General features: G+C 46.3%; 1 protein-coding gene across 8 annotated transcripts in view; it reads left to right on the top strand.

Annotated features, from left to right (window-relative positions):
- ERMARD (ER membrane associated RNA degradation) overlaps positions 1-14,092 on the top strand; it is a 57,332-nt gene that overhangs the window by 2,671 nt on the left and 40,569 nt on the right. For 5 of the 8 annotated variants that reach the window (XM_045500349.1, XM_045500351.1, XM_045500348.1 and 2 more), the window contains 10 exons: positions 847-1,015; positions 1,529-1,668; positions 2,874-2,975; positions 3,503-3,592; positions 5,574-5,671; positions 6,116-6,252; positions 7,961-8,075; positions 8,784-8,886; positions 11,708-11,737; positions 13,457-13,525. In XM_045500349.1, the coding sequence (XP_045356305.1) occupies positions 847-1,015; positions 1,529-1,668; positions 2,874-2,975; positions 3,503-3,592; positions 5,574-5,671; positions 6,116-6,252; positions 7,961-8,075; positions 8,784-8,886; positions 11,708-11,737; positions 13,457-13,525 (1,053 nt within the window). The other 3 variants (XM_045500352.1, XM_045500350.1, XM_045500353.1) reach the window with 3 other exon arrangements.

The raw sequence follows: 14,092 nt of genomic DNA on the forward strand, positions 1-14,092 counted from the left end.
TCTAGGGAGTGCCAGGGCTTAATCCCTGATGTTAGGACAGACACCCCTTAACTTGATGCATCAAATAGAGACCCCAGGATAATTTTAGCCGCAGAGTGTGACTCCTTTGCAGGTTTATAGAATGATGTTAGTGTAATGTGGGGATAATGCTGAGGATTTTGGTTTTATTTGATCCCTCATGGAAAACCAGTGTGGTTTGCTGCTTTTTACACCATATAAAGAGTCAGAGGCAAGCTTTTTACTTGTGATTTAGTTCATTATGCTTGATTTTCTGCCTTTCCATTCCCCATTGAAAAAAACTCATTTTGATAGCTGTGAGATAGTATAGGAAGGCAGATGTGCTGAGCTTTGTAAACTCATGTCTTAAATATTATTAATAATTTCAAACCTTCAACGTTTATTTGAAAGCATGTATGTAAACTATCTTTAATTAATATTTAATCACATTTTGGGGTGCTTGGGTGGCTCAGTTGGTTAAGTGTCCGGCTTCAGCTTTGGCTTCGGCTCAGGTCATGATGGCGTGATGGCATGGTCGAACCACACGTCGGGCTCTGCGCTGACAGCTCCGAGCCTGGAGCCTGCTTCGGGTTCTGTGTCTCCCTCTCTTTCTGCCCCTCCCCTGCTCACGTGCGTGTGCTTGCTCGCTCTCTCTCTCTCTCTCTCTGAAAGAATAAATAAACATTAAAAAAAATTTAATCATGTTTAATGATACAGCTCTCACCATAGCCAGAAAGTATGTTAACAGTAGCTATACCTGGATATAGAATACGATTTCCTCCTGACTTGAATATATAATTGATATTATTCCATTTTGACTTGTTAAATTGTGTCTTCTTTGTATTTCAGATGCTATTAGAAGATCCTGTTACCACTTGTCTTTCTCCCTCAGTCTATGATATGATCTGTAAATTTGGGTTTGAAGTCAGAGAAACTTGTGATATCAATAGCATTGTAACTCAGAGGGGTGAAGTATGCTGGAAGACAATCACAGACTGCGTGATTTATACAGAATCAGGTCTGTATGTTCTCTGTGCCCCAGGCATCTGTCCGTGCTGTTCCATTGAATGTGTCTTGCCTGTAAAATTTCCCTAAACCCTACTGACAGTGTATTTTTCTCTTATTATCAGATAAGTGCTATGTAACTTATTTCCAGCAACAACTGAGTATCTTTATTGTAAGTTTAATTATAAACTGGTTGTTGATTTTGTGGAAACTTCATAATAAAAACGTTTTTTCTTTGATGATTTAGGCATTTTCTTTTTTAATTTTTTAAGGTTATTTATTTATTTTGAGAGAGAAAAGAGTAGGGGCAGAGAGAGGGGGGAGAGAGAATCCCAAGTAGGTTCCACGCCATGAGCGTTGAGCCCGAGGTGGGGCTTGAACGCCTGTATTGTGAGATCGTGGCCTGAGCTGAAATCAGGAGTCGGACACTTAACCAACGGAGCCACCCAGGCGCCCCGATGATTTAGGCATTTTCATCACAGAATGTGAAGCTGTGACACTAACACTTGTTTCCTTCTCCTTGAAGCCCAGAGTCTGGATTACCCAGGAAGTGTGAGGCTGCTGGGCCCTGTGTGTGAGGCCGTCCACTCACATTTGTTATCTCTGACCAAGGAGCAGTTTGAAATCTGTTATACACCGTGGCTGCAGTGGACAGCTTTTCCAGAGGTTTGGCTTACAAACAGTCTTTAGAAATAGAAGACTTCACAGAGTCTACTTAGAGGCCCTCATTACCTGCTAACTTTAAAGGGGTCCCCTCATCCTCTAGCCTCCACCTGGGAAAAGGGAAAACTTGGCCTGAGCTGAGAAGCACATCCTGTGAACAAAGGAAGTTTTTGGATGCCTTATCCGTATTGGGGGCTGGGGAGGTAGTTAGGCACATGGGTGCTGGTCCTGGGACAGACGAGAATGGACCGCTCCAGAACAAAAGACCTTGTGGACAGACAGTAAGGTGTCGTTGAGACAGTGGGACAAGGAAATGGGGTGGGGATGCTTGGTTTGTTGAGGCTGAATCAAAGGGGGGAGGGGCAGTTTGGGGCCACGCAGTTTGGGTTGGTTTCTTGGTTGGTTCAAACCAGCCATTCCAGCTGGCACATTAAATGTCCACAACAGAGCAGTAGCTCTACAAGGTCTAGTTCTAAAATACTCCGAGTTTTCTGATGTGGAGTAGATGGGTCACTGCTTCTCCCCTTTTCTTGGCTCTTAAGGGACAGGTTTTGTTTTTGTTTTTTTTTAAGAACTAATCAAAATAGGAAATAAGGTTTAGGTCAAGATATTTGACTTTTTATGACAGATTTATTGCTTTCGATAAACATTTAAGTGAAGAAAAAACTTTTGAAAAACTTCTAACGTATTAAACACTTTTTTGATCTTTTAGATATTATTGTAGTTGAGTCTTGAACAGCACGGGCGTAGGGGTGGTCACCCCCTGTCCAGTTGAAAATCTGCATGTAACTTGTGACTCCCTCAGAACTTAACCACTGACAGCCTACTCTTGACCAGAAGCCTTACTGGTAGCATAAGCAGTCGATTACCACATGTTTTGTATGTTTTATGATGTATATACTGTATTCTCACAACAAAGTAAGTTCGAGAAAAGTTACTAAGAAAATCATGAAGAAAAAAACACACTTACAATACTGTACTATATTTATGGAAAAAAAAATCCACATCTAAGTGGACCTGTGGAGTTCAAACCCCGTGTTCAGGGTTCAACTGTATATTTATGTAGAAAATGTGTACCTATACCAAAAAAAGTCATAAAAATATACCAGTTGAAACCTTTACAAGTTTGAATTTCATTAATACTATTGTTACTTTGAGTAATATTTCTTGTTGGGCACTAATTCTAATGTATGTCCTACTCTCAACAGTTATTTCCTGAAATACTTGATGCTTTGGAAAGCCTTCAATCTCCCGCTATTTCTCTTAGCTTAATGAAACTGACAGCATGTCTAGAACGGGCTTTGGGTGATGTAAGTGTGAGAACTCTTTCTTTGTTGGTTTAGTAAAGTATCTGAAGGAACATAAAACTTTTACAGCTGTATTTAGATTTCTTGACTTTAATTACTGGTTTTCTATTACATGTAATCATTTAACACAGATGTTTGTTTATTTATTTATTTTGAGAGAGAGAGAGAGAGAGAGAGAGAGAGAGGGGGGGCACGAACATGACTGGGGGAGGGGCAGACAGAGGGAGACACAGAATCCAAAGCAGGCTCTAGGCTCCAGGCTGTCAACACAGGGCCCCACGCGGGGCTCGAACTCACAAACCTTGAGACCATGACCTGAGCTGAAGTCGGATGCCTAACCGACTGAGCCCCAGGCTCCCCATGACACAGATTTTTAATATTTTTCTTTTTGAATGATTATGGAATCAAACATTGATGTCTTCAGTGCTTTTCTCCCCTCATTTGCACAATCAGTGACTTTGGGGTGAGTTTTTTCTTCACATTTTTTGTCTCATAATGGGACTGTAATACAATTCTTGTTTGATTTTTAGGTATTTTTACTGAATGGGAAGGAATGTCCTTTTCTTTTAAGAGATCTGCTTGCATCTAAGGAGCTTGCTCAGGTCTTTGGGCAGTCTGTGGTAAGTTTGTTCTTCTAAAACTGGGAGAGTAGGCACAACACAAAACAGTTCGTGTTAGCTATAGTTTTGTGCCTTAAAAATTGATGCTGCCTTAGGAAAAAAATTATGTCAATAATTAAATCATACGTTCCTTTCCCACCGCCCCTTTCAAAATTGCCACTTTTCTGGCCACTTTTCCACCTCTCTCTCAGCCTGCGTCTCAGTGCGGTAGAATAGCCTCTGGTTGATGAGCCGTAGTTGCTGAGCTGGGCGGTATTGTCCTCGGGCTGACAGCCTGCAGTGTGGTGCCTCTGGTGTCATGAGCCGTGGGGCCACCAGGTGGACAGCTTGAACTCTATCGCTTTCATTAATTTTATATTAAGAATTACAGTAACTTACTCTAGAATACAATTTTAACCATTTAAAGAGTGATATACTTTTATCCTAAAATCTCAGTATTTTTAATGTGTGGGAATTTATACCCTTTGCAACTGCTCAGACTTTAGGGTGAAAAAAAATTAGGTGCCAACTGAAAAACATGCAGAGCTATTTACTTTTTCAAAATCTTCTGCAGGCCATGTGACCCAAGTTGTTTAAGACTAATGAGTAACCGTTAGGCAACTGATGAGGCAGGGTCAGGGTGAAGGGGAGAGCCAGGGTAGCGTCCCGCAGAAAGTGGAGCCCGCCAAGCCTGGAAGGTGTTTCAAATGATCCTGTAACATGTTACAAGCTCTAATACGTTATTTTGGGGGTAAGAAATCTGTTTTCAGTAAAGCTCTCCCACTTTACAGTGGTTCCTTGTCGCTGAAAGATCATTTTCTGTAGTGGAGAATGTGAGGTAAAGAAAAGTACAAAATTCTCGTTGTTACACTGAGTTCTGAAACAGATCCCATGGTCTGGGGCTGTGTCCTTGTCTGCCTGGGTGCCGGTGGCCTTTGCTGCCTGCAGCCACACCCAGCACCTTGCGGGTCCACCGGCTCGTTGGCTTGTGTGTTTCTGATGGCCCAGGCGGTGTGAACAATTCGTTAAAGTTAGTTTTAAGTTGAAAACGAATGTAGTGAAATGAATATCATCGTGATTACCAATATTAGATACGAATATTAAAGGAGTAAGGACTGATGTGAGCAGGAGGTGTCTGGAGTCACACGGAAGAGCCAGTTTGCGGGCGAACCCCTCTTTATAACCCTCCGGCTCACCTGCCTTTGAGAGAACGTGACGGTGGGTCTGTCTCCTCCTCCGTCAGGAGGCTTTCAGTCCTTTCCCGAGTCTTCTGGATGCTCACTCTCCTTTCTCGCGTGGCCCGCTTTTGAGTTGAGTGTCTGCACATCCTCCCTTTCTCCTGACTCTGTTCCCAAGCATGGCGTTCCAAGCCCAGAGGCAGCCCACAGACGTGTGTGGCTCTTGCATTCTGATGAGCAGGAACCCCGTCAGGGGCATCTTGACCGTATGCGCGGAGGGACAGAGGCAGGTCAGGCCTCAGGTCAGACAGGTCGGGGAGGCCTGGGATGGGAGCCTCAGTGGTCTGGCCCCCTCACGGGGTCTGCTTCCTGGAGTTCACCGCGCGAACACACGCTACTTTCTGTGAGGTTTCTGTTCACCGGGTGGTTTTATTTGGTCTAGATAGGAGACAGGCTTGATGTCCAGTAGGAAAGCTGCGGAGCCTGGGACAGATCCCATCCCCCTTTATAGTTCTGGGTTCCCCGAGGCCTTGGTTTCACCTCTCTATGCTGTACTTCTCATTTGCAGAGTGGGAATAAGAGTCGTGCCTTCCCAGAGGTTGTTGGGAGCGTGAATGAGCAATAAATACGCACAAAATGTGTCCGATGTCTTACACGCCCAGTAAATGTTGTTTGTGTGTTACTACTGTTACTGCTACTTCTGTTTAGCCAAAGCCCTGGGTCAGTTCTCAAGAAGAAAGCAAACCTCTTCCCACTGTATGTTATATTGGTGTGTCCAGTAGTTATGCAACCATTCAGTAATCTGCTGTTCCTAACCTGGTCAGATGGACGTACTGAAAGTCTTCCTTGGATCTCCACGCGGGCTCAATCTGCGTAACATCCTGTGGCATGGGTTTGCGTCCCCTCACGAAGTCCCTCCGAAGTACGTTGTTGATGAAGTCATTTTCTCGCTCCTTTAGTGCACTAAGAGTTTGTTTGTCTTGAATTTCCCGTGAGTGTATTTTGGAAAAGATGAGAGTTTTGAAGCGGGAATTTGAAGATAAAACGGGGCGGATGAACACCTGGGGTGGTGATGGGGTTGGGACTCCGCTGCCTTCCACCCCAAGGGCAGTTCTGAGGGTGGGCCTGACGGAAGCGGTGGGGTGCTCGGCCTCCTGGAGGGTGGCTCCCGAGTCTGCCAGGCTTTGGCTCCCTGCCCCCCCACCCCGCCTCCCGCCATTGCATTAGCTTAATCCCTGCCTCGAGGGGGACCTCCCTGCAATTTAATGATGGCTCGCTTTCTTAATTTTAAGCTTGTTCTTTGACAGTAGAGCTCTTTATGTGGATGGCGGTTCATCTTCTAACATGCTATGGTGTTGCACACTAGATACTGTTCGATGATGACGCTGTTGGCAGCGGGCTTGGGTCAGCTGCTAAAGAGTTACTTGCGACAAACTAAATTCGCATTGGTGCACCGACCTTTCAGAGCTCTTCCAGACCTTGAGGATTTGGCCGTTTTCCCAGGCAAGTACTACGCTCCCCATTTGTCCTGGATGTGTCTTCGTACAGATACGTATAAAGTCATTAAGTAGCATGGGGACTTGAACCCTGTAGGTGGACTGTTATTCTCCAGAGGCGAGATGCCTTCAAAAGTTGCATGAAGAACCTCTTAAATTTGCTACGTAAAACCTTCCCTGGGTACCTGGGGACCCAGTCGGGATCCGACTCTTGATTTCAGCTCGGGTCATGAATCACAGTTAGTGACGGAGCCCTGCATTAGCTCCGCGCTGACGGTGTGGAACCTGCTTGGGATTCTCTCCCTTCTCTCTCTGCCCCTCCCCTGCTCGTTCTCTGTCTCTCTCAAGATAAGTAAATGAATAAATAAACACTAAAAAAAAAAAAAATGTGCCAATGGAACCATGAAATGGATGTCTAATTCAAAAACAAACAAGAAACCTTCCCTCTTTCCATGGGTTGTGGTGGGGAGGCTGTGAGAGTTGTGGCTGCGTGAGTCAATTATGAGTTTATCCTCCGGGCGTGTTGATGCACAGGTGGCTCAGGACCGTTTTGAAACGTGCATTCCCTTCTCCTTTTAGCTCTTGTGCCTGTGTGCGCGTGCTCATTATGCCAAAAAGGCCAACAGCATAGGTGGCCTCCTCCGTCTTCTTTTTTCTATGGCAGAGCCGTTTACCAAATTAATGGGGGCGGGGGACACAAAACCTGGAAAGCGCAGTTAAACATGTGTTTGCTCCAAGCCCGTTCCTCCCCCCCCCACCCGGGGCTGTAGGGGTGTGGCAGCGGGGTCTCTGACGTGCGTCACGGGGCGCAGCCCAGATCTCTGCAGTCCCGGGTCGGGGGGTCCGATCTGCGCCTTTGGTGCCGCGGACTGCTGGGTCCTCTGCTGACTGCCGATGGCGTATACTTCTTGAGACTTTAGTTGTGGAACAGTTTTGAGTTTAGAACAAAATAGATGGGGAGGTGCAGACACCCCCTCCCCCCCCCATCAGCATCCCACCAGAGGGCACATTTGTTCCCAAGGACGAGCCTACGTGTCCTCGTCATGCACAGTCCACTCCTGTTCTTCTGTCTTCCAAAAATGTATTTCACTTTTCTTGGTCAAGCGTGGTCAGCTGGTCCACCCTGAACTCTTCTACTAAAGTTGTCGTAGCCTGAAACGCCAAGGGGACCCTTGTCCCTGTGCCCTTGCCCCAGGGTGTCCGCGGCCACCCACAGCCCGGGCTCCAGTCTGCCGGTCTCACTCTTGGACAGTGTGTGCCGCTGCCCCAGGCCTGCTTCATCAGCCTGGACAGGTCGGTCATGGGCATCCCTCCGCGGTCTGGTTCTGTGTCTCTTCAGTTGATGAGTGTGACGGTACTTAAAAATACTTTTCTCTTAGGGCCTGGGTGGCTCAGTTGGTCAAACGACTGGCTCTATCTTGGCTTAAGTCGGGATCTCACGGTCTTGGGATCGGGCCTCCTGTTGGGCTCTGTGCTGACAGTGTGGAGCCTGCTGGGGGTTCCCTCTCCCCCTCTCCCCCTCTCTCCCTCTCCCCCTCTCCCCCTCTCTCCCTCTCCCCCTCTCTCCCTCTCCCCCTCTCCCCCTCTCCTCCACTCCCCCTCTCTGCCTCTTTCCCTCTCTCCCTCCGTCTCTCCTTCTGCCCCTCCTGTGTGCATGTTCTCTTTCCGGGTCTCTCTAAATAAACATGTAAAAATACATGTTTGTTATTTTGCAGATATGACTTCTGAGGTACTTCCAGTGTTAGAAGAAGTGATGAAGAAATCCACTTTTATATTAAAAATCATGTTGCCGTACTGGGAAGAGGCGTTAATCAGGTTCAAGGCACACAGGTAACTAACTGAGGGTGCGGACTCAGAGGTTCTTGATAGTCAGGAGGCTGGTCCCTCTTAAAACCCTTTACTGTCCATGTTTTCTGCTGCTGGAATGGAAGAGAGGTGGGGCTTCCTCCAGGAGGGTCGAGCACAAGATATCCTCTCACAGTGAGCGAAAAGGTAGCTGTAATTGGGTGTTAAACGCCTCGTGTTGTCCTTTTGGAACAGTCGACAAAGACGATTCTTGTTCAGAGTCAACGGAGTTCTCACTCTGGGAGGGCCTCTTGTGGGTCCCCTGCTGGAGACAAGGGAGGGGAGAAGCCAGGCTGTTTCCTGAAGGCGAGGCAGAAGCGCTCCGGAGGCATGACCTCTGCTTCCCTCCGGTTCTGTCATTGTGTGTTCATTTGTACCCCGAGAACCCCTGAAATCCTGGTACTTGAGTGTTTCTTACCAGTGATGGGAAGAATCAGGCCGACCCGTGATGACATGTCATTCTCGTGAAGCTTCTAAACGTGTTTCCTCTGATACACAAAAACAGCGGAAATGAGTTTAAAATCACCAGGCAAATGAGACTGCGTTTCGGTTTTATTGCTCGCGTTAGCGTGTCCTCTGCCCTCCAGGCTTTGAGCACGCGAGGGTGACCTCTGGAATAAAGCGGCGTCACTTGGGGCTGGCGCCCGTTTGCTTTTAAAGCTCCGGGATTTGCTTGGTTGCTTCTGTCTGCAGGTTTGCTGACTGTGCCGTGTTGTTACTGCCGCAGCTGGAGACGGGACTCAGGAGAGTGTTTGCCGTCGTTAACGAGTGTTCACAGAGACTTCTGACGGCCGAGGTACCCGTGCTTCAGTGACCCATGGGGGTGGTTGCTGCTGTATTGCCCGTTTTCTGGACCCGCTGACGTTTTGAATCTCTTCTTTTTGTTCACCGTGAAATGAATTTTTTAGCTAAGAATTCTCTTTGGAAGGCTTGAGTGCCATTTTTTGTGGCTTCCTGTTATTTATCTGTGATAGTTTTTGATAGTAGTATTCCCAAGTATTTTAAACTCGGTGTCAGAGAAGTAGAAACCACTTGTCTTGTCCCCATAGCCGTTATTATTGGTGTACCATTGTAACCCCACGAGGTGGTCCGTGGCCTACAGCGTGGCCGTTCAAGGACACCGCTTCCTCTGGGCGGTGGCTTGAAGAGGTCTCTGGGTGGCCACATGCCCCGTTGACCGTCAGAGGATGCGGAGGGTAGAGGAAAGGAGGGGCCTGTATTGGGGGCCAGCGGCAGGGGCCGCTGGACCTGGCCTCGTTCTTTCTTTGAGCAGCTCAGCTTCCTCCATTGTGCCCCTTTCTAGAAACATCTGTCAAAATTCTGTTCTCAGCGTAGTGCTCCTGCATTTGCCCCTGGGAGATCTTACTGCCACGTCTTCAGCTGCCTTACCTCTGCGGGAAGAACGATTAGAGAATAGTTTGGACCTAATGAAAATGAAAGCCAGCATACACAGCATTGTGGATGTAGCCAGAGCAGTGCCAGGACGGAAGTTTCTAGCACGGGCCGCAGTGCTCCCCAAGGAAGCAGTCTCCCCTACTTCCCGGGTTAGGTGTACACGTGTTCGCCGAACGCTTTCGTAGGGGTTTTCCCCAGCGTCTCAAACTACCGTATTTCTGAAAAGCTTGTTTTCTCTCCCACAGATTTGTTCTCTGGTATTCCCTGTTGTCCTCCTTCGCTTGGTCACTTCGCAGTGGCCTTCCGCACCACCCCGGCCACTCAGTTCCCGGCCCTGCCCGTCTGTCCTGCCCCTGATTCCTCCTGGGTCCCTTCTTTCCAGTGCTGAGGCCTCGTCTGGCTCCCCTCCCAGTGCTCTTTATGACTCTGATCCTTCTCTCACCCTACCGCAAGTTGTTTTACACACTGATGAATATTCTTCTGTCTTTTATGGTCTCATCTGCATAAAACTTGTTAGCGGCACCCCGGTGCCTACAGCGAGTGTCGTCCTCCCGTGTGGCGTGCTGCGGCCTCCATGCGGCCCAGCGTTCCCGTGGCTTGTCTCCTGTCCCAGTTCCTCCGGCTTAATCGAGGCCTCTCCCCGGTTCCGGAACATGTGTGTCTCTCCTAGGGCTGTGCCCACCGTCCCCTGCCTGACCACTTCAGGCCGCATCAGTGACCTCCCAGAGCCTCATCCACGCAGACTCTCCAGCTTCGCTCCTCTGCGTCCTGTTCCTGTTTTATCTCGAGGCTGTTCTGCTTTGCCTTCTGTGCATTTGTGTACAGTTTCTGGTGCAGGTTCCTCAGGAGCGGAAGGTTCACATTTGTGCCCCTGGTGCCCACGCCCGGTGCCTTTCATGTTGGCTCTGCCCAGGGCAGTGCCGGGCACTGTTGTGGGGCATCTGTCTTCTGGAAGAAAGAGCTAGAACCCCCATTTGTCAGAGCTCTCACTCGAGGACCACTGGGCTTGCTTCATGGCAGCGTGCTCACCGCTATGTGGTTTAAACACGTCCAGCTATTGTTATTTGACCACACAAATAAAAAGAAGACTGTTTCCACGGAGGAAGTAATTGATCAAAGAATATCTTAAATTGTCGCCCAGGCTCTTGTTCAGAATAAACATAGCATCAGTTTGTTTATAAGGCAATGCACACGCGAAAATACTCCATAAAGCCATGAAGTGCTGTGCACACGCTGTTATTTACTGAATACTTACAGCATAAGGTCTCTGAGAGTGGTGGCAGATAGGAAGAAAATGAGTGAGGCTTTGTGTCTTCTAAGAAGCTTATGTGTTTAGGGGTGACAGGTAAGCCATTTGTACCAATTCTGTAAAACAAGGTAGAAGTTCATGTGTGCAGTTTATGGGGATAAATGAGCAGTTCAGCTTTTATGAGGAAGTGGTCGGGGGGGTCTTGGGTAGGGAGTCGGATGTTTAGAAGAGCGCTTAGAGAAATTTTAGGGTCAGTGGTATAGGTTTGGGAGTGAAGGATACAGACTTCGTAATCCTCTATATCATAAACGTCGGAGGTAATTTCATAATGTTAGATTGGAAATACATTAATAAGCGTTAAGAGAGGAGACACTTTTCTTGAGAGCTGGCTCCCACAAGATACCGGTTGCATCACAGCGTGTGTAAAATCTTCCTGAATTCCCCAGCAGCCTTTTGAGACAGGAGTTGCTCATGTCCCGATTTGCAGAGAAGCCCACGTGTGGAGGTGCCCTGGGCTTCCCTTCCGGGGAGGGTGGAAGCTGGGCTTCTGTGTTGGGGCAGCGGCTCCGGAGCCTGTGCGTGTAAACAGTAGTGGTTACACCAGGAAGCACGCAAAACACGGCTGCTCGTTGGAGGGCACGTTGAGTTGTGCTCTCCTGCCCGTGAAGACGAGCCACCGGCCGAGATCGTGTGTGTGAGTCGTGCTTTGGGAGGCGACGGGAGGTTTCTGACCCAGAGTGCTGTGGGAGTGGTGTCTTCACGCGGCCCCGTGCCTCTCAAGCTGTTAACGTCGTACAGGACAGCCTTTCGTGCTGTTACGTTGTATAGGACATTCTACCCAAAGCGTTGCTAGATAATTTTTGGAAGAAGTTTTCGTGTTTGTGGCCATGTACTAGAATTTTTTTCCTGCTTTGAATAACGTCACTGTACTCACATTTTGCTTTAATTATTTCTTTTCTTTCCTTTTCTCAAGTCAACAGCTCTTTATACCACCTTCGATGAAGTAAGTAAACTTATAGGATATCTTGAAACAAACAAAACATTATTATCTGTTACACAGGAAAATGTTGGTAGTCATATATGCCAAAAAAAAAAAGCCACGTCACCCTTATTATAGAGTTAAGTATAGTCTTCCAGACTGATTTTGAGATCCAGTATCATTAACCTTGTTTCTCAAGTTGTAGAAAGACACATATTGGAAAATGTCAAGAGATATTAATATTATATTCTGTAATTATTTGGAGGTTTTATTTATTTACTTATTTATTTATTCATTTATTGATTTACTTATTTATTTATTATGTTTATTTTTGAAAGAGAGAACGTGAGCAGGGGAGGGGCAGAGAGAGAGATAGAGAGGGAGACCCAGAATGCAAAGCAGGCTTCAGACTCTGAGCTGTTGTAAGCACAGAGCCCGACGCGGGGCTTGAACGCACAAACCACGAGATCATGACCTGAGCCAAGTCAGTCGCTCAACCGACTGAGCCACCCAGGTGCCCCTGGAGGTTACACTTTAGATTTAAGATTGACACTTGCTTATTTTGCAAATGAAATATAAGTGAACTACCTCTGTGTGTGTACAATATACACTTAGGCATTTATTCTGTGACTTGGATGTGTGATTCTGAATGTGAAAATCTGGAATAGTAAAAATTACCATTGAAAATACCTTTTATCACTTTGTAGTGTAGAGGGTTTTGTGTGGGTAGCTAATGATTCTTATCTAGCTTGAAGTATGATTCAGAGTTAGCCTACAGGAGGAAACAAAGGGAGAGTGTCTGTGGAGAGATTTGAGTGTTCAGATTATTTCGCCTTTAAGAGAACTCTTAGATTCCTTAGTGAATGGGTGGGTGGGATTAAACTGTGTGCCAGTTTACCTGCACACTTTATTCCATTAGGCAAATAATTTGCTGTGGTTTAAATATATGATGCATTTGATACTGTGAAGATTGAAATAGATAGTGTAGTCCTATCTGTATAGGATTAGGTCTGTAGGAGTGGATTGGGTGGCTGGGTTCCAAAGTCTGGTGAATTAAGAAGTGGCCTTTGAAGTAACTCTGATGGATGCTTCTGTACGCATCCACATGTACGCACACTTATGCATATGAATGCAACGTGAACACACACATAAACATACATAAACACACACACACATAGAAGTATGCACATACACACAGACACATTTATAAACAGGTACACACGTGCATATACGTATGTACATAGATGTGTATAAACATACAGATAAATGCAAACACGTGCTCATATATACACAAATACGTGAATACACATGTAGACATACGCATATACATGTAAATACATATCAACACATGTACGTACAAAACACATACACACGTACCCATACAAATACACATATAAATACACACAGACGTACACACATGTGTAAATACATGCATCACATATATATGTTATCACACATATGCATATAAATACACGTAAACACGCATGTACTCACACAGTTAAGATATATATACATTCATATCTATTCCTAAAGTCATTATACTGGTTAAGAAAAACTTTCTTTAACGGGTGGCTGCCATGTTTTTAAGACTGTCCTTGTTACATTTAACTTGCTTTGTGCTTACGTAGCATGTCGTACCAAAGATACATCTCCTTGGATGCTGAAGGTACTGTGTGTGTGTGTGTGTGTGTGTGTGTGTGTGTGTGTACTAATTAATCCATATATTTATTTTTGGTCTTTTAGATATTGGCAAAGCACTTGAATGATGGTAAACTCAATCAACTTCCTCTTTTCCTTGGAGAGCCTGCAATGGTAAAATTCTAGGCCTTTTCTGATCCAATATTCTTATATTTATGGGTGTGATTAGCACTTCTCCAAAGTGAAGTTAATTTTGACCTGTGATGTGCTCCCCAAAGTGCTTCTGAGCCACTCCTGCGCTGTGTCAACTTGACACGTGTCACAGACACTTGCTAGGCTGTGATTGCAGCTCCGGGGCCTGGCTTCTGGCTGGTTATCTAAGACCCGCTTTCCAAAGTATATTTGGGTCTGTTGTGTGGTGTGAGCTGCTGGGGGAGCCAGGTTTGCCTTGTGAACAGCGGCAGAAGTCAGGTGTGACTAGTGAGTGTGCGAGTGTGCGTGTTGGAAGAGGACAGAGAATTATGTAGACCCATTTCCTGTTACCAATTTTTTTTTTTTTTTTTACTTTATGAAGATACTATAGTAGCTACTTTGGACTGTAAGTAGAATTTTTTATTCCTTTTTTTAACTTAAAAAATGTTTATATTTGAGAAAGAGAGAGTGCAAGCAAGGGAGAGGCAGAGAGAGCGGGAGACAGAGGACCCACTCTGCTGCCAGCACAGAGCCCGGCGTGGGGCTCGA

Source organism: Leopardus geoffroyi, chromosome B2 (assembly GCF_018350155.1).
Source record: "Leopardus geoffroyi isolate Oge1 chromosome B2, O.geoffroyi_Oge1_pat1.0, whole genome shotgun sequence".
Taxonomy (NCBI): Eukaryota; Metazoa; Chordata; class Mammalia; order Carnivora; family Felidae; genus Leopardus; species Leopardus geoffroyi.